We start from the raw sequence: 25,046 nt of genomic DNA on the forward strand, positions 1-25,046 counted from the left end.
ATGGTCCCGATGAATATTTTCCAACTCAGCATACTCTGTGATTCTGTGATACATAAGACAGTTTTGAGTCATATGAATCTTCTCTTGGAGGAGTACGGAAAAACATCCCAAAGTTGGATGTGGAAAACTTTAGTTAGAAGCCCTTGAGTGATTATGCATGGGTAAAATAGGAGATCTTTCATAACAGGGAAGGTTTATCTTTAACAACTTAAATTAGAAGGTAAAAGGTGCTAATAGTAATAAGCGCTAAAATTTGTTGATGTGATTTCTTCACTACCTAATATAGAACTCTAAAAAGTTGAGCTATTTTAGAATTTGATTCAGTGTGATCTTACATCTCATCTTAAAGTTTATCCCTAAAAATAACCATTTGTATCAAGTGTTAGCAAGCTGATTTGCTTTATGTTGCATAGGAGCATGAATATAGATCTGATTAAAGTTTTAAATTTTAAAAGTTGGCTTTTGTGAAATTAAGTAAACTGGTGATGTGTGTTGGACTGATGCAAATTTTTTAATAAAGGATTGATTAAAATTTATTTCTATCAAGCTAGAAATAAAATTGACATTTGTTTCCTTAAGAAAAAGTGTAGGGAAAAAGCTGTAGAGCAGAATTCTGTATCTCACTCGGGATCAGCCCACTGAAGTGCTATTGTGAGCTTGCAGAAATTTAAAAAAATGGTAGTGGTCATCCTATAAAGTAGTGTCTTTAAAGTCCAGACATGGAAGATTGCTGAGACTCACCATAAACTTAGTTGGCTTAAATCTTGCAAGGGCAACAAAGGGCAAATCTAGTTTTTAAATTTTATTTTCCTACTAGTGCAAATAAAGACAACAAAGGAAATGTGTATGTGTGTGAAGGAAGAAGGAACACACTACAGCTGGGAGATCATGGCTCTGGCTCCAGAAGCATGTTAGGTTTTGCCTCAGTTCTCCATATGGGAGATCAGGTAGGACACAGGGGCAGGCACTGGGTGGTGAATGAGATAAAGACCTGCAGAAGAAGATTCTTCAACAGTTTCTGAGGTAAAACTCCAAAGAGCCAACTGCTCTTAATTTCTCTTTTACAGAGAAAACCTGTGTTATTATCTCTCAGCTGTTAAAAATGGCATGTTACATTTCAGATACATTAAACCATGGATCAAATTTTATTTCCTGTTACTGTACAACTAGAGTTTAGCAAATAAAATATTTACCCTTAAAAAGAGGGAAAGAAACACATCCAGGTAGCTGCAGACATCTGCCCTCGATGGACTGCAAAGTAGAGCAGATTTTGAATAAAGGAATAATTTAAGAATTGGAATTAAATATTAAGTTTCATTAAACACAGCATGTATTTACTGAAAGGAGACTGATGTCCCAAACTAGCTAATTTAAAAACTGATTTTGTAGATATGACTAATCTGGCACTAATCAAACTGTAATTTATTAAAATATTTGTTGTGGGAGTTTGATGAGAAATTATTCATTCAAGCAGGAAAAAAAGAAGGATTAATGTAAAAGTTAGTTCTAAAGTGGGCAGGCAGTTTAAAGAGGACTCAAAATGAGCGGTGTTTTGAAGAAAAATAATGGGTTGCAGGAACTTCTTAAATCTGCACCTGGGATACATTTTTATTTGTGGTCATGGGATGAAAATAACAGTGTGTGAAATATTGTTTACTGCAAAAGAGGAACTATACCTTTTTTATATAGTTATATTAAACCAAAGATTTATTGTTATTACAATTCAAATCTTAATGTTTTAATCCGAGGACTGTTATTAGTGCAGATGTAATTATTGCAGAAAAAGATTATATCTATGCAGGTGTTAAAATAATGTTAACAATAATGCCACCACTACCACAGGTAAAGTTTTATACATGAGCTTAGATTCAACTGTTTTTCCTGATGTTATGCTGACCTTTCTCCAGCTCTTCTTATCCCTCAGCTTGATGATTTCATTGTGTGGGTGGTAGAGATGGTTATGGTGACCTGTCATCCTTTGGAGTCCTTGTCCAGAAGGATGTTCATATTGCTGGTTTTTTTTTCCTTGCTCTAGGATCACCCTGGAGTTGTTTTTTTTGGTTTTTTTTTTTTTTAATGTTTGCTAGCATGCTTTAATGCCTTTCTCTCTCTTCATTTGTCTGCAGTCTTGTTATAGCCAAACTTTTTAGAGAGGACACTTAGGTATATTGGAAATTATTTCTGCTTTCTCTTTCTTACCCCTATAACCAGTTTTGGCCATGTCTGAATTTCTTTATCTGACCTTGGGACAGTTGTTTATAGCAAGTGTTTGTGTCTCTGTTGATAAGTTGGTGCCCCATCTCATATCTTCCATGTCTGTATTCCACTGCACTGCATTCTGTGTCTCTAATTCTCAAGGCCTTTGCTAACATACCAACCCTGCATTTCTTTATAAGATATTATCATAAGAGGCACAAAACTTACATGGCTCCATACAATGACAAAGAAAAGTAAATCAGCACAGCTGATTATTAGAGGAAGCGCTGTTGCAGCTAAAGCAAATGTGACAAAGCTGTGGACAGGCCAAGGAATGCTCAGAAAGGGTGAACCTTGACAAGCCTTGGTCCAGAGCCCTGGCAAACTCACTCCAAAGCCTGTGGCCCATCATTAGCAATGGCAATACCTTCAGTGTTGCTATAGATGCAGCTTAACAATATCATCAACACAGCTGGTGTCTGGCACATTATACTGGACAAGCTGGAGGGTATGGAAAGGTTATAATAATGTGAGAAGACCTGATTGTTTAGAGTGGTAGGTTGCACTCATATGGACTAATAATGAAATACTTGCTTCTGTAATCTGGGACCTTGCCAGTTGCTTTGGGAAGAACAGATGAAGGGAAGGACTTGTGCATAAAGTTATTAACAGCAAAAAAAGCCACCTGTAAAAGGCATATGTGATCCTGGGGTGTTACATATAGTAGCTTCAGTCAGGCTAGGAAAAAGAAACTCTTGTTCACCAGTACAGCTTCATCCAAAGTTGTCTGCTTTGTTCTGAATGCTTCTGTTCAGGAAAGACTTGTTCTGATTCAGGAGTACCTGGGTATGAATTAATTGTGTGAGTGCAGAGAGAGTCCCTCTGGCAAGCCTGGCTTGCACTAGCAGAGATCCAAAGGTTTAAGAAGTGCACGCCTGTGCTGCCTTGGGCTGTCCACTTGAGTGGGATTGTAAAATCAGGTTGGGGTAATGTGGGATTTAGAGTGGGAGGCTCAAGCTCTGCTCAAGAGGTCCCTTAAACTGCAGCCATGGAATGATTTCTGCCTGATTCTTTCTGAGGCTCAGCATGTAATTGAAGCCATGGATGGATGGTTGATGAAGTCATTAATTCTCTGATTGCCTGCCATTTTTAAATTTTCCTTTCATTTTTTACTCCCAAGCAGAGATTGACTGTGAAATCAACTGTAAGCCTGAAGGAATTCCTATGCCTTATTATTGCTGCAAGAAGCTACTTGCTACGGTGTATCTCAACTGCTCTTCTAATCTCCTTTCATTAGACACTTCATGCTTTTTTAACTCTCTCTGGTTTAGTGTTTAACTGTCGTTAACCACTTCTCTCTTCTCTCTTTCCTGTTATGGTGCTCTTTATGTGATTACACACTCTTTTTTCCTCATGTTGTTCCAACTTCTAATTTAAACTGTTCTAAGCTCTCTTTCTCTCTACCTTTTCTCTTTTCTGAAGTTCCTGTAGCAGCCCACACTTTAAAAATCTCCTCTTTCTTTCTTTCTTTCTTTCTTTCTTTCTTTCTTTCTTTCTTTCTTCCTTTCTTCCTTTCTTCCTTTCTTCCTTTCTTCCTTTCTTCCTTTCTTCCTTTCTTCCTTTCTTCCTTTCTTTCCTTTCTTTCCTTTCTTTCCTTTCTTTCCCTTCTTTCCTTCTTTCTTTCTTTCACTTTTATCTTTGTCTTTCTGTGGTTGTAAATACCCCTGCCATTTGTTTAAATTACACCATCTTGCTCTGTTTAGGGGCTGTCATACAGGATTTTAGAGATGCTTTCCTCTCATGGCACATGATTTACTTGTTACCATTGGTGTAGACAGAAGGCTCATTGCAAAAATCAAAATATCCAGGAGTCATTCATTTTGTATGTAGCAAAACACTTATTTCATTGCTATTACCATTTCTGGCAGTTCTTTAAATCAATGATTGAACAGAAAACGTTATCAAAGAATCTTATAAAAAGGAAGAATCAACCCTTTGGGTTTTGAAAAAGTAAACAAAAAAGAGTTATTTTCAGTAGAATATATTGTTTGGTGAGTTTTTATCTTAAATTGTCTTTAACTGCCAACTAAAATATTTGTAAGAAGAGCTGAAGATTGGACTCACATACTTGCTGGTAGATGGCATTTTCTGGCCTTTTGAAAAAAATACTGACTATTTTGTGAGTATTACATATAGGCTGCTTGTAATCTTGTGAGAACTCCCACCTTTGCTGTTTGCCATCCAAACTGTGCAAAACAGTTAAATGGTTTTCTATGGTTATACTGGTTACATCATATTTGAGCTGGTGGTGTGGTGTGAGGCAAAGTCTGCATTTGTACAACATGACTTTTCACATGTAGGTACAGGAGAGGCACTTCAGGAAGCAGCCTGGTCTCTGCAGAGAGACGAAATATCTATATCTCTGTAGGGTTAGTGTTTGCATTAGACATTTGGCAAGTGTTTTGTCTGTAGGGGAGTCTTGAGTCTTAGGAAAGCATGCTATATTAAGGCTCTGTGGGGTTTTTCTTTATAGGGCTCCTGGAATGTTTCAGACTCCAAAACCCTAACTATTTTCCCCATCTGTTTTGCTGAAAAGACTGTCAGTCTGATTTAAATTTGAGTCCCTTTCAATTTAATATGAGGCAGCTTCCCTAGTGACAGTTATCCATGACTCCCAGTGACTGGGGAGCCCCTGGGGTATGTGTGACTACATCCTAGGTCCCTGGGATGAGCAGCGAGGATGTGGGAGGCAGCCCCAAAACTGTGACCATCTCTTGTATTTGGTGGCATCCTTCAGAGTAAAACCACTAGTGCTGTCTTTGCTTCAGCTTCTGACACCTGGCAGACAGTGACTTGAGAAAGTGTTTCTATCTCCTGCTATGTGTGCTTCCATGAAATGAACTCTCTCCTTCAACAAAGGATTCTGGAAAGCTGATTGGAAGAGATGAAGTGAGAAGACAAACTATAGTGAAAATGGGATGTTAGGGGATGTGCAGTGTTACTGGTGGGAAGCTCCCCTGAAGGAAAGGGGCAAGGAACTGAGTGTGGAGTTGGATTTTTAATAGTATGGCAACTGTATTTGAATCATAGAATGGTTTGTCTTGGAAGGGACCTTGAGGATCATTTAATTCCAACTCCCTGCCATGGGCAGGGACACCCTTTTGCTAGACCTGTTGCTCAGCACTCCATCCAACCTGGCCTTGAACACTTCCACGGCTGAGGCTTCCACAACTTCCTTGGGTAACCTGTTCCAGTGCCTCACCACAGGCGCAGTAAAGAATTTTTTCCTAATATCTAATCTAACCCTACTCTCTATTTTAATTAATTTCTCTTTGTTTGGTTACTATATGCTCTTGTAAAAAGTTTCTCATCATCTTTCTCAAGAGCTTCCTTCAGGTATGAAGGCTGCAATTAGGTCACCCCAAGCCTTCTCTTTTTCTGGCTGCACAAACACAATTCTCTCAGCCCTTCCTCATGAAAGAGGTGCTCATTTGATTATGGAAAAACAATTTGAAGTAAACTGAGCTAAAAGGCAGGTTGAGTATTTAGTTTTTAATTGCTTATTTAATGTATTTCTTTTTTTATCTATTTTATTTGTTTTATTAATTTTCTGTAAAACATGAGAGGCTCTGAGTGGAAACATGCAGCAGAAAAAAAGGAAAAACAAACCCAAGCTCTGGCAACTCACGTGCTCTACTGTGGGCTCTGTTTGAGTTTGCTGGAAACAATGGTGGTCTTTTCTTCTTCATGGGAAATTATACTTTCTTTTGAAGTAAATGAAACTTCTGCTAATGATAGCTCTTTCAGACATTTGAATGCCAGGCCTCTTGCAGTCTTCAAATGAATTTATTTCAACACAGCTATTAAGTTGTCTCATCTGACTTCTAGAATTATATTAAAGCCAGATACATAAAAGTCTCCATGTTTGGGATTCCTCTCCTGTTTTCCATGTCAGTTATAACTGTGTTGCATTTGAGCAAGAGGTTGCCAGCAGAGAATACTGGGGAGTGCCAAATTAAATTTCAAATACATTTTGTTCTTTGTTCATGTTGAGAAATATTTTTCCTCCATGGTTGCTGTGCTCAGCAAAATGAGATGAGGCTGCCATTAAACTCTCTGTAAATATCAGTCTAGCTGAGTTTTAAAGACTATCTTTAAAACTGTGGCACTGTTACTCCTCCTCTGAAGGCTGGTGTAATATGAACGTCTTGGGTCCTGAGGAAAAACAAAACAAAAAAAAGATTGAAGACACCTTCCTTTCATCCAAGCAATCTCTAGTCCACTGTCTTAGTACCTGGCTGCCTACTGGAGAGATGTCTCCAGGAAAGAGGGACATTGCTTATTTTTAAATTATGTGTTGAAGGCCTTGTGTTCTGATAAACAGTGCCAAAGTGAGATAGTGCAAATTATAGAAATAGGAAAGGGAAATCTCAGAATGACTTTTGGTGACTGGTTAGTGAATGATGCTTCAATCCCAAGTAAATGAATTTAATACCATTTTGTATTTGAATATTTGCTTCCCAAATCCAGATTTCAGGTTTATTAGCATGCTGTAGGTAGCCTCTAGCAGTGTGTGCAAGTCCTATCTCTGTGCCTACTTTGCACATCAAACAATTAGTTTAATTTATATTATGAAGAGACACTAATTGGAGGGGAAGGAAGAAGTATGTAGCAAAACGCCAGTGACAATTAAGATAATGCATCACATATCACCTGTATAAGTTTTTGTGAAAAAAGCTGTTTTCAGATGTCACTTAAGCCTAATAAGAACTTCAACTCTTGCAAGGTGGACAGTAAAGTATCCCCTGCCTCATATGAATTGGTAAAGTGAAAAATGAAGTGTATTTTTTGCTTATTTTTACACAGTCAGGGGTCAGAAAAGAGGAGAGGAGTTCCAGACCTTTCAAGATCCTTGATTCTCTAACTGGTTTAAAGAAGACAAGCAATAGTTACAGAACTTCCCACCAGTAATATCAGTGCTGTAGATCACGGGTTTGGTACACAGGCTGGAAAATAGTTAAAAATCTCCGTATTCTCTCTGGAGTGAAGATAATTGCTCATTCTGGCAATAGCTAATTATGTTTGACTTGCTTGTGTTTTGCGGTCCTGAAGCAGAGCTTCCCAAAAACGCTTTAGTTGGAGTCCCACTTTTTACAGTCTCACTAACCATTTTTTTCCTTCTCTGTCATTGATCTGCAGAATGCAACAGCAACAACAACGTCGAATGTTCACAGCTGCCCTCCTGGCACTCTTTTTCCTTCTGGCAGCTGTGAGTACCACTGAGGCTGGCAAGAAAGAGAAACCAGGTAAGGTCCAGTCTAATTCAGAGTTAATCCCCAAGATAGATTGCATGCCTGTGAGAAGGTCAAATGCTTCTGGTTTTGTTATGAAATCAGGTCATTTGTTAACCTTTTGACATCAGAGTAGGATTTTTGCTTTGACACGTTGTTCTGTGTTAAATAGGGAAGCAGAAAGGGGTTTCCATGTCAAGTGGCAACTTGACAACCCCAGAGACTGGAGTCCTTGGTTCATCACAGAGTGGATATTGCAATGCAGCTTAAAATGTGCTCCATGAATAGTTTCATGCTTGACTTAGGGGGAGCCAAACAGGCATGATGAAAGAGCAGTTATGTCACTTGCTCAGCGTTATATATGACAGTGCTACACTGATGCTGTGTGATGTGGAAATCCTCTGACAAAGAATTGTACTAACTTGCTGTTGCACAGACAGCCAGACATCCAGCAGTAGTTTCTTTCTGTCAGTGATGAACTCAGACCTCATTGCAAGAGAAACTGGCCCAGGGTGAAAAATTCATATCTGTCAAACTCCATTTTGACAGTTTTTAAAGAATGTATTTTTTGGTGTTTTTCTTAAGGTCTTATTATTTTCTGGCATCTTAGGTACCAGATAATATGAACTGAGAGTCCATCAGAATTAGTGTTCCCAGTAAAAATAAAAGAAATTTTTAACCATTTTGTCTTTGTGGAAATATGAGAAAATGGTAGCATAAACATGCAAGACCTAGAAGAAAAAAAAAATTATGTAAGTATATTTACAGTTACTTGTGATGATTTAGGGGCTTAAGCAATTTTTTTTGTGAATCCCTGTGTTTGAGAACATTTCTATCTTTTCTCATAAGTCTTTTGTTTAAGGATCTAAATAAAATCATGATCCTTATATTTACCCTGAGCAACAAACTCACCTGAATTAGAAGCACTTCGAGTACACTTCTCCATGTAGCTCCTTTGCCTTTGAAGTATTCTGTTATAAAATGTGACATGGTATAGCAAATCAGAAGTTTTCATCCCACAGCTGTTTCCTGCAGGTGCTCAAATCCTCTGATACACAATTTCAGCACATACATTTCTCACTTTTTAGTGTGTAGTGCTTCAGCTGGAACTGAGGATATTTGCATGCCCCGAGCTAGTGGAGACAGCTTTCTGAGTGAGAGCCCTCCTGCATGTTTTGCTCAGTGATCCCTGTGGGTTTTTAGATTTCTGAAGATGACAATCCACTTGAGAATATTTGAATGGACTAGTAAACATGGCAGTGGGAGTGAGTTTTAATGATTATCGTGCTTTGGACTCGGATTCTGTCTCTGCAGAATTGTGAAGAGGATGTCAGACCTTTTGCTTTTAAGGCAATTGTGTTATGAATGTCTTCCTCACTTATCCTTCCTGTGACTTTGGTTAAGTTTAGGCAACTTCTCCATAGGCTTTGGGCACTGAGCACTTCTCTTGCTTGGTTTCTTGTCTTCATCCAGAGAAAAAGGCGAAGAAGTCTGACTGTGGGGAGTGGCAGTGGAGTGTCTGCGTGCCCACCAGCGGTGACTGTGGCCTGGGGACACGTGAGGGCACCCGCACTGGAGCTGAGTGCAAACAAACCACCAAGACTCAGAAGTGTAAGATTCCCTGCAACTGGAAGAAGCAATTTGGAGGTCAGCATTGCTCTCTTAAGGGGTTTACTTTGGTTTTTATTTTGAGCATGGGGCAGGAAGCTTGCTTTTCTGCTTAGTTCCGCAGATGTCTTGGTGAAGGCGTCAGTCCTGAGTTCAGGCTCACCAGAGCTGGAAGATGGGGGGTGCCAGAAGGCAGCTTCCTCAGAGCTCCTCTGCAGATAGTCCCTGTAACCTGCGTATTATAAACTGCCTTCCTGCATGCTGGAATCTGCTCTCTGTGGTGTTCAGCCCTGTTCAGAGCAGTAGTGCAAGTTCACAGCTGTGAACCTCTGTGATGGCTATCACAAGCTTTTACAGTGTGTGATGTGGAGCGTGGCGGGCTGGCTACCTGTGTGTGCAGTGAAAGGAGGGAATGAAAACTGGTGTATTTTTATCATTCCAGACCAGTGTATTTCATTTTTACCATTCAGTTCAGCAGGTTCATATGTACCAGTTTGGGAAGACATGTCAGATCTGGACAAGATGTCTGTCCAAAACTCAAATTTTATTACTCTTACAAATTTGGCACTTTTTTCTAGTAAACAGCTTGCATGATTTTGAAATTATTGTGACCTTACCAATATAATAAGTGCTGCAGTTTCAGACTTGAGAAGTCTATGGGTGCACAGACATTCTAGAAACTATTCAAGCTTTATTTGGTAACCTCTGGCATCACACAAATTGAGAAACAACCATATGGAATGTAAATGACATTTCAAACTGCTGTTTCTTTCTTTTTTTGTTATTGTTGTGCTGTTCATATTCATAGCTAAATGGATTTCTCTTAATATGCCAAAAAATGAAATATCCATGCAAAAGCAAGAGGATTAAATTTTAAAGCACTGGGGAGGGGAGGAGACTGCAACTACCACTGCAAATAATCTTTAAAGTTTTTGGGATTATTTTCTTCAGTTGCACATCTTTTTGTCTGCAAGCACCAACTGCCTGTGATATCCTATTAGTCTCACAATGTTTTTATTTTCACACTCAGTCATTGTGTTTTAAATTTTGCCTTTTTCTTCCTTGCTGCAGCGGAATGCAAATACCAGTTCCAGGCCTGGGGAGAATGTGACTTGAACACGGCCTTGAAGACTCGGACTGGGAACCTAAAGAGAGCCCTTCATAATGCTGACTGCCAGAAGACTGTCACAATCTCAAAGCCCTGTGGGAAGCTTACCAAACCCAAACCTCAAGGTAAATTCCATTTGCTGAAAGCTGTATGATAGTTCACTTAAATCACTGGGTTTGTGATGTCCTGCATGCTTCAGTGGGAGCTCATTTGTACAGGATATTGCACTTTCATGGCCTTTCCTCAGCTTTGCACTGCTTCTGTCTGTCAGGGCTCAGGCAGGGAATATTCCTGAGCTGGATAGCCAAGGCTGTCTCACACTTGACAAGTAAGCTGAAGATTAGAGCTCAAATTTTAACTTTAGACCACCTGTACTGTTACCAGTTTGCTTATGCAGCTAGACTTCCAGAGTAAAGATTCTTTTCGTAACTCACTCATTAATGGGAATGGAATAATAATGACATGAAAATATATCCCTTGAGAAAGATATATTTTATATAGGTTTTGGTTGGTATTGAATGTTGAAAAAAGGACTGCTTTCCTTCTGGACAAGTAGCATTGAAAAGATATTCTCACTGCACACTGAAATATGAAAATACTGTACACCCTTGGGGCTGTTTATTCTTTATTCAAACATAGCAGGAAGAACAGTACATAATGTATATGTCTTATTTAAGTGTGACTGACAGTATAATTCCTGGTACACAGAAAGACATATGCCCTGCATTTGTGTTACCAGGTGGCCCTTAGAAAAACTTATTTTCTTTCTAATTATTAAAACCTTTTAATGTACTCTTTTGGTGGAATAGCAGGTGTTATGTATATAGGATGATTTATAGTGGGAGCTAAAACTGTGAGAGCTTGTTTGAGATACAAAAGTAATGTGTTTTAAGTAGATTATAAAAGCTATGCTACCCTGACATTTGTTTGCTTAAAACTAGAAGGGTTTGACATATTCCAGGCTCTGAATGCTTGGATAGCAATACAAATAAATGTGATTAGGGGTGACAGGTGCACCTGGGACAAGCAATTTTCCACTTGTGGGCTGTGGGGCACCATTGATCGGAGGAGTACCTGCAGGTGGCCTGCTCTGCTTGAGCAACCAGAGAAGCTGCAGGCACTTTGTGTGTGTGTGTGCATGCATGCATCCATACACGTGACTGGTTTTCCTTGCACACCATCCATGGAGTTATCAGATGAGTCTGGAACCTGTGCAGACAGTGACAGGCTGTGGAGCAGCAAACTTACAACTAGATTTTCAGAGACCACCTGAGTTGGTTGAGCTGGTAACAATAAACATCATTTAGGGATTGAAGTGATTGGATGGGAATGCAGGAAGGGCTTTGAGATGTGTGATTTTATTGTTTAGCAGTTTTGGGGGCAGGATTTTTTTTCATGTTTTTGCTGTTTTCTTTTTTTCACTAAGTTTCCATGCCTAAGTAGCCTTTGGGAGTTTACTGAATGAGGCTTCCTATTGTGCTGCCAGAAGGCCTCTGCCCCTCGAGCCTCTGCCTTGCTTGTCCTGCTTCCACTGAGTCATATATCTCTATCCTGTCAGTCAGTGGCTGTCAGAACAGGGAAGAGGGGACAAAGCAGAGCACTGATGCAGCATTGTTTTGTGAGAGTAGTGCTCTTGGGTGGTACAGGCTCATTTTTGATTTAGAGTTTTAAAGGCAGAGCTTGAGAAATTGCTGGATTGGAGTCAACTTTAACTGATTCTAGAGTCTAGGAATGAGTTGTAGCTGAGACTGAAAATTGGATTGGGACTGACTACAGCAACCAGTTGTGGGGTTTGACTTAATTACAAGACCTGGCTTTATTTGATCTGAATGAATGCAAAAAGAGAAATAGGTACAAATGTGGGTTTTTAATCATAATAACTGTGGGCAGCTCTGCTCTCCTGATCTGCGTTAGAAATCTTCCTGCATGCCACCTGCTCGCTCATCTGCTCTTGGCATTAGTAGGAGCAGCAGGCATGGGAGTCACACACACATAGCCTGCCTGGGCTCAGAGCTAAGTCCATATTGCAGATCCGTGGGTACAACTACACTGGGCAGTGTGTTGGCACCAGGAGGAGGAACTAGAAGAAGAAATTAGGTCAAGCAGATTAGTACTGTGTGAAAAGTTTTGCCCCACTGAACTTTATTTCTGAGTTAAAAATCAGAGTGCTGGAATGTTGGCTGGAATTAGACTATTTGTTTTCCTGAGGTGAAGGAAAATACAGGTTGGCGGTAAGTCCAAACCCACAAATAAGATAAAGGAGAAGATTTAAACTGCATTAAATCTATAGCTAGAATCTTAATGAATTTCCTTATTTGGAAATGAGAAGAACTGGGTTATGGCCTGAGCACTTCAAATGGTCTACAGTTATATGTTAGGCTCCTTTTTCTCCCCTAATTTTGCATCGGTGCCTCAAGACTATAACAAAGAAAGCCCATGATGCATTATTTGGAAGCAGCAGCTCATTTTCTGAAGCGTGAAAGGTCTGTACTGATATCCAGCTAGATCTGTGGATGCTGATCAAGGGCTGGCCATTCCTACTGGGATTGCCAGGCCAAGCAGGACAGGGACTTTCTGGCAGGGTCTGCTCTGGCAGCAGAGCAGTCAGCCAGGGGCTCAGCAGTTCAGGAATATGTTTTACTGTAAATGGTCTCCTCTGAGTGGTCTTTGCTTCAAGGGGTGCACCACTGAATGCATCTCTGACAGCAACAGGCTGAGAGTACCAAAAGCAGACGTGAACTGACTGAAAATATTGCACTTAAAAATACCAGTATATTCTGAAAAAAGTGTTTTTGTAATTTTCCTGACTGGCCCCCTTTCCAGCGAGGTGAAGTTTTTATTCTATTAGGTTGTATTTGTAACCTCTCAATTATATCTATTTTTCTTTTGATTTCATACTGTAAATGAGGTCAGTAAAAGCCCCTATTTAGCTTCTCCAATCTATTGTACTTTTATATATCTTCTTTTAATTTTTTGTCGCTTGCCATCTTTTAAAGCTTCTGACTTAAGTATTTCTTGGTGTAAGAATTTATCCACAATAAGCATACTTACTATTGGACTTACCTAAATTCCTTCTATTATTGCAAAAGAGTTTTTGTTATGGAGAGACAGGAATGTAAACAGTGTTCCAAGCATGGCCTCTACAGATCTGTGTTGAAAGAAGAAAATACCATTGTAATGCTACCTTTATTGTTCATTACACCCACAAAATTAGCTAAATATGATTTTAAATTTGATAATTGCTTGCATGGGCAGTATCTGAGACCTTCAAAATTCCCCCTAATTAAAAAAAAAAAGTAAATAAATTAAAGCAATTATTTAACCCCAGGAATTGTTTGGGTAAGAGAGGTTATCTTGTCTAAGGCTGATCAATGAAGTGTTATGCATCAAATTTCACCTGACACATTTCCTTCATGGGATGTGGTGTCTGAAGCTCCTCCTCACCTTCTCTGTTCTTTGAGGAAAATGCCAGTTGATGGATCTTAAGTGTAGATCCTGCTCTGCTGTTGCTTATCCACCATTCCAGCCCATCAACATATGGCAGCTTTGCTGATAGGATGAGTCTCCCTCCTCTCACTTAACGATTTCTAAAATGACTGCTGTTCATAGGAGTTGGATCTGTTCATACCTGCAAAACAATCTTGGGGTTTATAATTTTACAGATTTGTTGATAAAATATAGTTTGGTTTTCCAGGACTTCTATGATCTCTGACAAAGCTTATGCTAAATTAAAGCAGGAGATGCTCATCAACTTTGGGAATCAATTCCTTCTTTATAAACTGGTAACCTAAGTGTTTTTATGGATTTCTTTTATCTTTAGTAAGCATCCATAGAAAAGCTTAAAACCTTTTTAAACACTCTCTATTATTTTGGAAACTAAAGAAAAAAAAATTTTCTTCTTAGCAACTGGTCTAAGTACTTGCAAGTACTTTTTACCTCTAAGCAGCTGTCTTACTGATTACAACTTTATTTAAGGATGAGAGCAGATGATGAAACAGGAGTTTGAATCTTACCTGGCTTCCTGACAAGCTCATTTCTCCATAGCTTTGTTCACACGCTCTCAGACTGGAAGGCAGTGACTTGGTCCTGGGCTGCTGGGTTAAAGTGTAGGTATCACAAGAAGAAAAATATCTCTCCTTGGATATTGTGCATTTGGACAGACAGATTGTCAGCAGTGTGATAGTGATGTCGTAGGCACCATGGTTGTATATTTAGTCCACAAATGAGGTCATGAGAAAGCCTGTCATGAAGTCTAGAAAGGATGATTTTTGTCAAAAAATCCCAGTGGAGGGCACCTCTTCTCTAGCACACACAGTTGCATATTCTAATCAGTGTCTGCAAGGTTGGTGATGTTGAAGATCTCCCTAAACTGTCCTGACAGATGTGACAGACTCAGGCACTTCTGTCGAGTGGCTGCTCTAATGGCCAGCTTGTGCTGAGGAGCACAAAACGCTTCCGACATCCTCCATCTGGCCAGCTTCACACCCACCCAAACCTGATTGATGCCTGCTCAGGTTCCAGCCAGCCAGAAAGCAGAAGAATGGAGTATTATCAGGATTCAGGAAACGTTTTACTTTAACTGCTAAGAGAGGAGGAATTTATTTTCACTGAGCTGGGTTGCCTGATGGGCTTTATTACTTCTTACACTCTTTCTGTCACTCTCATTCTTTCTTTCTCTCCCCCTATAACTTTTGTACTTTCAGATATTTATTTTTCTGATTAAGATAAAATTAAATGGAATAAGGAGCTTGCCTGCCCTTTCTGCAATGTACCCTTCATTTTTTTGAATTATGCTCCTTTCTGGTAACTTTTTCACCTGGCTGCATTTAACTCTTTTTAATAAATCTCCCTTCCCAACTCTTTATCAATTTACAGTGTATCACATCTATGAGTTACTTTGTCATGTCTCAGCTCAGACCTTGCCACACAGGAAAAATATGTGCTAAGGTTGGCGAATATTAACACTGCTCACACCACTGTTGTCTTTAGTAATTGGGGTGCCAACCAAAGATCACATCCTCCAACATGCAGTGTTTGGAAAAATTTCCCACATGAAGGCAAGACCTAACTGAGCTGTTAAGGGCTGTAATCTCTTCTGTATCATTCAGATCAGGTTTAGCATTTGAGAGCATAGCAAAGTGTCAGTACAATTCCCTGTGTTTGGCATGGTGTGCATGCTACTACATGGAGGAAATTACTGCACTCTGTATTTTTAATAATTTCATATAACTTGAAGAGTTTTACTTCAGAGCTGAGTGAAGCATAAATCATCTGCCCTACCTTGTTTTTTTTTTATCTGTATATCTTTACAGGCAGCAATTAGCTACTCCTGCTATCACTCCTTGGAACTCAGGAAGTCTAATTAGAAGAAGAGTAGTAATTGAAAGTCAGAAAGGCTAAATGATTTCCCAGATTGACTAAGTATCAGTAGCAGGTCCAGGAATGTAGCTAGTAGCTGCTGCTCCCTTTTATAATGGAAATAAAATTATCAGAATGTGACAATTGACATCAAGGTGAGTGTCTGTACTGCACTTTAATCAAGGTTCTTGGTTTTATGTCAGTCATTTCAGTGGACTCCCATCAGTGTTAAACACCATTTTACCTTGGGTCTTCTTAGGAAGCTTCTTGTCAAGTCATAGAGATGGACTTGTGTTAATGAGCAGGTGTATCCCTGTCTTTGCTTCGGTGTCAGGAACAGAAAACAGCCTGTGATTTTTGAGCACTCTAGTGGCAGATACCTACCTGTTGGGAGAATCTTGCAGTGTGCTGCCAGAACAGACTGACCAGCTTTGGCAGGATGGCTTGACTGCTGGTTGTTGCAAGGAGCTGACAGTGGTGTATGAGTGACTTGCTCTCCTGAGCTATTTGTTCCTCAGACAAATTGGGTGCTGCACTGATGAAATTGAACCACTTCATTTTGCATGTTGGACAAGTTGCCTTTTCTGGGGTGCCCTCCCTTAACTTTGCCTTTGTGCAAGAGCAGAAAGCAGCTGGAGGGGACACAGAGTGAGAGGAAATGACTTGGTAGGGCTGTGATTTTCTATTGTTTGAAAGATGCTGGTGTCTCCTGTTTTGGCTTCGCAGTCATGCTGTACCTCTCTCTGTAGGTTTTAGAATTCCCCAGCTTTAATGTAACTCATTAGTCGTACAGGCATGCAGCTAGTGTAATAATTAGTATTACAGGAGGCAGAATAATAGAATCTGCTCAAACTAATTAGTTATAAAAATGAGGGATTTTCTCATATTAGGAAACAGCTGTGATAGTTATAGAAAAACCTGAAAGGTAAAACTGGGAGGTTTTTCTCTTGTTCTAAAGGTGAGACAGGTTTACTGAAGAATAGACCCTGGCACAGACCAGGAGCCTGTAGTGAAATACAGTGATCTGAGCTCTGTAGGACAGGACACTGGAAGTGTGTGCCCAGTGGGAAAAGCATAGCTGGCTGTTATTATTGTTGCTATCATCATGTTATCTGTATTGCATGAGTGCCCAGAGGCCCCAGCCGAAAAAGGGTGCCATTGTACCAAACACTGCATAAACATTGTGAGAAACAGTTTTGCCATGAATAATTTATGCCTTATGGCACTGGGAAATGTGAAAACCAAAGAAGAAATAGTGGTCCAGAGAGGCGAGACTGGGCACTAAATGCTTGGTCGTGTTTCCCAGTGCTGGTCTGAGGACAAGGCTCGTGTTTCAAGGTGAAGTAAAACTTCCTGGAAATTTTGGGCTCTGAGACATGACTCTGTCATTTGGCTCCTTACTGCCATGACAGGAGGAAATATGATGTTTCTCAATTTCAGTGGGAATGAGAATAAGCTACATGAGAAAAACAAAACACAGTGGTGCTTACAGTGTGGACCAGCCTCAAGCTGCTTATAAGCTGCCAGTGCAGCCCATAACTAATAAAGTTTGGATGTCTTTGAATAGTTGCTTTTCTGCTTCCATTTACTTATGATTCTTGGAGGCTTTGTGCTGTAGTTTCCCTTGAGATTGCTTTTGTACCTGTGAAAAATTTTACTGTTTGGATAAGTAATTTGAATGCCTTGTCAGATCATAGCATAATATCAATCTGATTGACACAACCCTACTTCCAGGGAGAAGGAAATGCATGTAGAAGAGGGAGAGAAGAAATATTTTTTTAACTAAATATTTTTCAATTTTTAGTTGTTCTGCAGCTTTCATAGATAGTTGTTTTTGAAAAGAAAAACACTGGGATGTTCAATGGAAACCCAAATCTCCATGTTTTTCTGACCCCCTGGTTTGTATTTCAGATTATTTTTTCTTTTTCTATGCTGCCCCAAAAGATGAAGGACTGGATTTGACAAATTCTCATTTAACACTGTTGTACCTGCAGGAGTTTCTTTTAGGGTGGGTGGAAGCTTAAATAGCCTTGTGTGTGTCAATTCTGTTATGTGCTCATTGCCTCGCTTTTTTGGCTTGTAAGAACAGCCCAGCCTCCTTGGCATTAGCTAGTGCCCTTGAGCCATGAAAATGCCTTAAGCTATGGGATTTGCTGTGATAAAAGGTATACCATCAGCAAACATTCACCCTCATTACTGTTCATGAGTGACACAGAGAGAAAGTCCTGTTCCTTCTGTTCTGTTCTTTTCCTTTTCTATTTCTTCACTTCCTTTCCTTTCAAGCTCTCTTCCCTCCCACCCCCTTTTTTATCTCTCTATCTCATTTTCCACTTTGCCATCTCTCTATATTTCCTTCTATCTCTGCTTACTGCAAGACTTTTGCAGGTGACTCTGCAGAGTGGAGAGCCCTGTGTCCTGTGCCCCAAGGGTAGAGCTCATCTGGGGCAGATGCAGAAACCACAGCTGAGAAGGGCATGTGTCTGCTTTTCAAGAGCTAACTGAATAAAATAGGTTCTCTATTGACATTATACCACAAATAACTTTCTGTATAGGTATATACCAAAGTCCCAATGGATTATTAAAGTGTTCTGTCTCCAGCGGTCTCCTGCAGACGTGTGAATGCAGCAAGCAAACCCTTAATGTATCAGCCTGTGCCTGCACCTGTCTTGCTGGCATTAAGAGGGATCTTGTGTACAGCATAGACAAGGAGGGGGCTGAAGAGCCAGCTGGGACTGTGTCCCTCTTGTGCTGATCTCAGCATGATGAAGAACAGTGAGAAAGTCCTTACCCTACAGAAGCAGTAGTGTGAATGTACCCAAGGCGGATGAGAAGCCAACCAAAGAGCAAAGTGAACTACTTCTGAAAGCGTTAGCCAGACCCCTGGAGCAGACTCCAGTTGCAAAACAGCCTTGGTTTGAAAAGTTTATCCATTGCAATCTTCTGAATACTTACTCTTAAGATCTAACATCTTAAAGGCTAACCTAGATGTAAAGAAAATTAAATGAAACTTTCATGTTCTTTGCCTTTGGGCTATTAGGCCATTGAACAGTCAGACATTGTGTGTGTCTTTGTGGTCTTTTGAGTGCCTCTGCATAGGCGGTTTTGAAACTTTTTCTCCCAAATGTTTGAAGGAAGAAAGTAATCAAAGGGAAAGCTTTCTGATGAAAATCCTTGGTTTCAGCAAATTATCTCTTAAATAAAAGTTCCCTGTAATTCCTGATTGGTTTAAGTTGGGATGTTAAAGGAAAGGGTTTAAAGGTCTTACATCAGTATGTCAGATTCAAGAAATGGCTTCTGACTAAGATAATTTCAGAGTTTTGTGGCTCATTTTACAACAAATTGAATTATTTTCCCCTACATTTATTTCTTCTTGAAGTCTCAATGAGAAAGAAAAATTATTGACACATTTTCTGTGAGTGGTGACTTGATTCCATTCCTTTGTCAGATATGTTAGTTTTCATTACAAATGTAAATCTGGGTATTTCCCATTCCTAACACACTTTGCAGCGTGACTTTGTGACTTAAATGAGGCAGCTGCAGCCTTTAGGTCTAAATCAAGTCATTCTTGTGTTCAACTGAGAACAAATGTAAGTCTATCCAAAACAAAACTTTAGCTAAGTGAGAAGCAGAGCAAAACCTGATGGAGAGGAGTGGGCACAAGTGTGAAGAAATTGAGGAACACAGATAACTAGAGAAAGCTGGTAAGGAGCACAGGCTAAAATATAAGGGATGCAATCAATTGTAATCTATTAATGAAGTAAAAGTTACATCATTGTCATTGATTGATTGGAGAAGTGCCTTCTTCTGCTGTTCAGCTGGTGGATTTTTGCTTTTTTCCCTCATCTAGTAGAACTGTGTTTCTCAAAGAGGCTTTTCAGAAGAATTCATTAGGGAGCAAAGTTTCTATCATAATATAGTTTTTCCTTCTTAAACCATTCGGAATACATAAATGCTGTATATGTTACAGGCAAAAAAGGAAGAAAAGGATTTAGATAGCAATGAAAAGTTCTTTTCCTCTACAAGACAAAGAAAGGTTTTCAGAAATCCGGTACTTGTTTTTACAGTCCTGGATATCACAAAATAATACAGTTTTTGTTCCTAGACAGGAGTGTGAATCTCTGTAAGGTGATGTTTCTTTTGCCAAAGTATAAAATCCTTGATTATACCAAAGTTAAGACTTCTCCATTCCACAGGGACAGGCATTTCATCTCCAAAATTTAGAAGCACCATGCACCCCCTTTACCACCACAGAAACCTGGTGCTTTGGAAAATTTTTCTCCAATTGAGAGGTAGAGGGGCCTTTCTAAAACATGCTTTCCTCTGAGCTTGGTAAGACTGAGTGCTAGGCCCTGGGAAAATTGTATCCTGAACATTGTATCTAATGTGGAATTTTTTTACTATAAACTATCAGCACAGCTTTTGCTATTTTGAATGATTTATACTGCTTTTGGGGACACTGCTTGAATTTTATGCACAGAAATTCAGCAGTGTCATGAGTGAATTGTTACCTTTTTTTTCAGCAGAAGACCTGCAAATCTTGTCTTACAAAGCTTGACTTCCATTAAAATGTAATTACCTCCCTTTTGTGCATTATACATTAAGAGTGGCTTCAAATGGTGTGTGGCTCCTGCTCAACTGAATTACTTTCATTTGTTGCTTGCATAGTAAGAATGAGATTCTGGAATAAAGATGACTGTTTAAAGAGGACTGCTGCGATTCCAAATTGCATAGAGAAAGTTCTGCTAATCAAATTAACTTGTTTACTCTCTAAGACCCTGACTGAAATTTTTGTTATTGCTCATCTTGGGCCCACAGAAAGTGGGTCCAGTGCTAATCCATGAGCAGTTTTTAATCCTGTGAATAATTCTAAATCCTGCAAAAATTTGTAAGGTTATTCTGGTGATGGAGGATTAGATTATCCAGTGTCTGTGCATTGACACAGTTTGCTCCTGCAGGACTGTTTGGTTTTGATTTTGCTGGAAGTGCACTGGTTCCAGGGGGGAGCAGAGTGGCTGTGCAATGCTTGGTGGTTGCACACTGCAGGGACTACCAGGCTTTTGGAATTTGCTCTTTGAGTGCCCCCTGGTCCAGGATATTTAGCCTGGCTGAGCAGGTTCCTGAACTGACCAAAATCTGCTCTTCTGAAATCCAGGATTATCATCCTTCTTTTTGCTTTGCTTCTGCCTCTCTGGACCCTGAATTCTACTATAGATAGCTCATAAAGATACTGCCAGCTGGTGTCTGGCACAAGTGGGCCACCTGACTTGAAAGCAAATAGGGCAGTGAGTAGATTTAGATTCAAATTCTGTGTGGGTTGGTGTGAACCTGAGTTTCATCTGGTTAAGTGTTTTTACCATAGTGTCTCTCTGTATTTTTGGAGGCACTTGTCTGCAGCAAACACATTTCCTGAAGGCAAAGGACAGCTGGTAGACAGCTCTGTGGCTCTGCCTGTGGAAATACTGCACTCAGTGGGGTGGGTGAGGTGAAGGAGGCTGCTGTAGGCCCAAAGCTCCTGAAAATGGCAGGGTTCTGCACAGAACAGTCCCTGCTTACTGGGCAGCTTTTCCTGCTCCTCTCTGGCTCAGTGGTGAGTGTTGCTGGGCTCATACTGCTTTGCAGTGTCAGTGAGATGTGGAATCAGCTTTGTGGCTTCTCCATCAGAAAGGTTGTCTCAGAGGGCTCTGCTAAGTCACTTAATTTCTGATGGGACCAGGTTAAGATGCCTAGTAGAAAATGGCTGAACTGAAGGTCTTAACATCCAACCTGTGCTAACCTGAATTGAATTTTGATCATTTTCATATATGGAACAGGAAACTGAAGGGGACTATTGGACAGTGTACCTAGGGGATCTTTCCCTCACTTAACTGGCAATTGGCTACAGCTGATTGTGGAGTTTGGGACTGATGAGCTGGCAGATAACTCTGTTCTCTGAACTAATCAGCCTTTTGAGCATGGTGACCCTTTCAGTCATTCCTGGTTACTCTGGGGAGGGCAGCACTGGCAGGGTGATCAGGGTGATGTGGCTCCCATTGTTGGCTGTGACCCTGCAAATTGTCATAAAAGTGGAAATCATAGAGGAGGGTGAACAAAGGTGAGGACAATAAAAGCCTGAATGACACAAATGCAAAGAATATGTAGGGAAATGAAAAAACATAAGCAAAATGCATCTTGAAGCAACTTTATACATTGTTAGCCATGGACATACCATAGCCTGATCATAATCAAAACAGGTAGAGTGTAGCTGTGAACAGACTTGTGCATGAACATATGAACGTCAACATTTTATGGGTCAGCACATGGATGTTGGTACTGTGGTGGGACCTATAAAAGAGCCTAAGGGCTGGGCATTTCCTTTTTTTCTTTTTTTTTCTTTTTTTTTTTTAATATTTCCACAATTGCGTGTGTGCATTTCATTTCATGGAGCAAATATGCTGTACATCAATCCAGATTACCTGTCTAAAAGATGAAGCTTTGGTGATGTGAGTACTTTCAATGAGGGAGGAATTCCTCCCTCATTGAAAGTACTCACAGGACAGTGAGTACTTTCACTCTGCTGAGGCTGAGTACTCTGGGTACTCTTCTGAGTACTTTTACTCTGCTGAGGCTCAAAGCAGAGTCACTTGTCTTTGGAGGTAGATGGCAGCTTGGATGATGTGCAAGTTACCACAAGGGTGGACACAGGGGAAGAATTGAGAAAGGAAGAGATGTGGACCCACAGGCATTAAGTGCAAATGAATAAACAGTGGGTTGTCTGGTACCTCAGGTGAAGTGAGGATGGGGAACTGGTGCATTCAGATGACTCCAGACCACAGTCTTCTCCTGGACTCTTCAGCAGAGTCCTGTTAGCAGTCTGCCTGCATTTATATGTCTCCTTTGCTCTTAGTAAATCTGGTACAAGTCTGCATAGCAACCTGCTGAGTGCGCTGCGTCTAAATAAATTTTGCAGGTTCCAGTGCCGGTCTGATTGATAAAATGCCACTGTTTCTTTCAGAGAAAGTGGTGTTGCGTGGGGAATAAAAAGTATGAGGCAGAGTGCAATCAATACAGATTTCAGGCGGGTCAGTCTTATAGAGTGGCAAAATTAGAGGAAGTGGAGGATGTGGGCAAAAGAGGTTGAGGGGGGGATGTAGGAAATTTGCAGGGGTGGAGAGAAAGCTGTAGCTGAAAGCAAATTAGATACTAAGTCAATGAAAGATTGCTTTTTCTAAGGACAAGTTATGAAATAGTGTCAGATTCTGTGAATAGCTCCAGATGCAGGCATTCAGACACACATGCAAGCACACACATATATGCAAAAGCACGGGGAAAAATTAGTTTTCAAATAAAAAAAAAATTTCTTCTTTTAATTTATCTCTTTGAAATTAATTTTTTTATTATTCCTTTGAAATTTAAGCAATTAGAGCAGGTTATATGACTAAACAAGTATTTTATTTTGCTTTGACTAAAGGATTATTGGAAGTAATTTTTGTTATGTTATAACAGATGAAGAAAAAGATGTTGGTTTGAAACACTAGAAAAAAGGAAAAATAACCATCACAGAAATGTAGTAGCCTAAATTTGCCTTTGCTGGAGGTACCTGGACCTATCCATACCCGAAAGAAGCTGGTGTAGTTGCCTTGGCTTTAATGAAAACAAGCTCTTTTTACCACAACTGATGATTCCTAGACTGCTTCATTATGTAAATGAGTCAGAGGGAAAAGGATCATATTCACAAATAACAGTTCCACCTTAAGGTCTAAGTGCTTTTCTTCTCATTCAAGGTAATAGTTGTTATTTAGCCAGAGGTGGTGTTCCTGGCAACAAGATTGGCAGAGTTTAAGAAGTGCTTGGACAGCCTTCTCATGCAATATGGGGTAATTTTTTGGGTGGACCTGTGCAGGGCCAGGAGTTGGACTCAGTGATCCTTCTGGATCCCTTCTAACTCAGCATATACTAAGATTTTATGATAGTTTTTCTTGGTTAGATTAATGAAATCTGGGTTAAGGCAAACTGGGGTCTGCTTGCTTGCTGTTCTGGTTCTAGAGAAGATGCTTCACAGAAACTCTGTTTCCATCTCTCTGTGGTTCCTGTTGTGCTGTTTTGTGCTGGTATCAATAGGGATTTACTCATGTTCCCAGTGAGAGCTGTTACCTTCCCCATTACAAGGTGACATGGGACACAAGAGTATCTAATCCTCTTAATTTGTTTTAATTTCCAAGGTCCCTCTGTGAATTTCCTTTACCTGTCGAATACCAAGCTACCCTAGAGTACAGTGAAAGTTTCTGCAGGTGGTAGTAAAACTTTTCAAAATTTTCACTTGTGCCTTCTGACCCTTCCCTTATTTACCCCAAATTAATTAGAGAAGCAGGTCTTCTTAGTCCTTTGCTCATCCCATCAGTCTCAGCTGGCTGGACAGGCCATGATCCCATTGCCTCCCAAGTGCACATAGGTGTGTGTCCCAGGGGAATGGGGAAGGGTTGGCAGTAGAGGAGCTGGAGAAAAAAAGAGAGCTTTCTCCTTATGCTCTGGAGCTGCTCACACATTCAGAGAAAGCCAAAGGCTCACAATGAGACAGAAAGGAAGCAGGGGAAGGGTATATGTGTGGCTAGTGTGTGCAGCACTTTCTTCCAGCTCTCCACTGAGCTGTGACCCGGTTTCTCCAGGAGATGCCTGCTGTTTTCTTATTTTCCAAGCAAGTTCCTGAGACAATGCTTTGCATGCCAAACAGGGTCAGCCCCTCAGATAGGGAGGGTTCTGAACTGAACATGCAAGTCCCTCTCCATCTTCTCTACTGCCGCAACCTTTCCTGTTATTTTTCTTCTTTTCCTTCTCTTTTCTCTTTGTTCAAAATGGGGAGACAATTCTTATGTGCATGGAGAGAAAAAAAAAACAAAAAGGGGAACTTCCACGGGTGTTAAATGAAGTTTATTGCAGTGCCTGCTGGACACTAATTTTTTATTGTTTTTGTTATATCTTGACAGAATCCAAGAAGAAGAAAAAGGAAGGCAAGAAACAAGAGAAGATGCTGGATTAATGGAGTCAGCTTGGGCAATGTGAGAAAGGGACATCAGCAAACATGATCAGTTAACAGTTTCATTTATACCTAGGCATTTTATCCTAAAATTATTTATAGCTTAATGGTACCATAGAAGGAAAAAGCAAACACAGAAAAAAAATTCTTTTTTTTATTACTTTAGTATTTTTAATGTATAATCCTAACAACAATTTTTAGAGGCCTATAATAAAGGACTCCAAACTCATTTAGAAAATTATGTCTATTGTATATTGAACAATGTAGAGGTTTTTAATTTTTTTTTTAATCAAGTCTTGCCATAGGTCTCAATTTGGTAATTAGTCCATGCAAGCAGAACCTGAGCCTGTGTGGGGCTCTGCTGAAGCCAGTGGTACCCTGTGTGAACATAGCACTCTGGCTGGATGCATTTATATTTCATATTGGGACCTTATATCTGAAAAATTGAGGCCTGTTTCTTAATATCTGATTACAT

The 25,046-nt window shown here is 40.0% G+C and overlaps 1 protein-coding gene across 1 annotated transcript in view; it reads left to right on the forward strand.

The window, feature by feature from the left end:
- The window catches only part of PTN (pleiotrophin), a 69,408-nt gene extending 44,608 nt beyond the window's left edge, over positions 1–24,800 (forward strand). The window contains exons 2-5 of the mRNA XM_021551962.4: positions 7,396–7,502; positions 8,961–9,134; positions 10,167–10,328; positions 24,522–24,800. Coding sequence (XP_021407637.1) covers positions 7,397–7,502; positions 8,961–9,134; positions 10,167–10,328; positions 24,522–24,574 — 495 coding nt within the window. The 5' untranslated portion in view covers position 7,396 and the 3' untranslated portion in view covers positions 24,575–24,800. The remainder of the gene's footprint in view (positions 1–7,395; positions 7,503–8,960; positions 9,135–10,166; positions 10,329–24,521) is intronic.
- The last annotated feature ends 246 nt before the right edge of the window (positions 24,801–25,046 follow it).

This window comes from Lonchura striata, chromosome 1A, assembly GCF_050655825.1.
Source record: "Lonchura striata isolate lonStrDom1 chromosome 1A, ASM5065582v1, whole genome shotgun sequence".
In the NCBI taxonomy this organism is placed as follows: domain Eukaryota; kingdom Metazoa; phylum Chordata; class Aves; order Passeriformes; family Estrildidae; genus Lonchura; species Lonchura striata.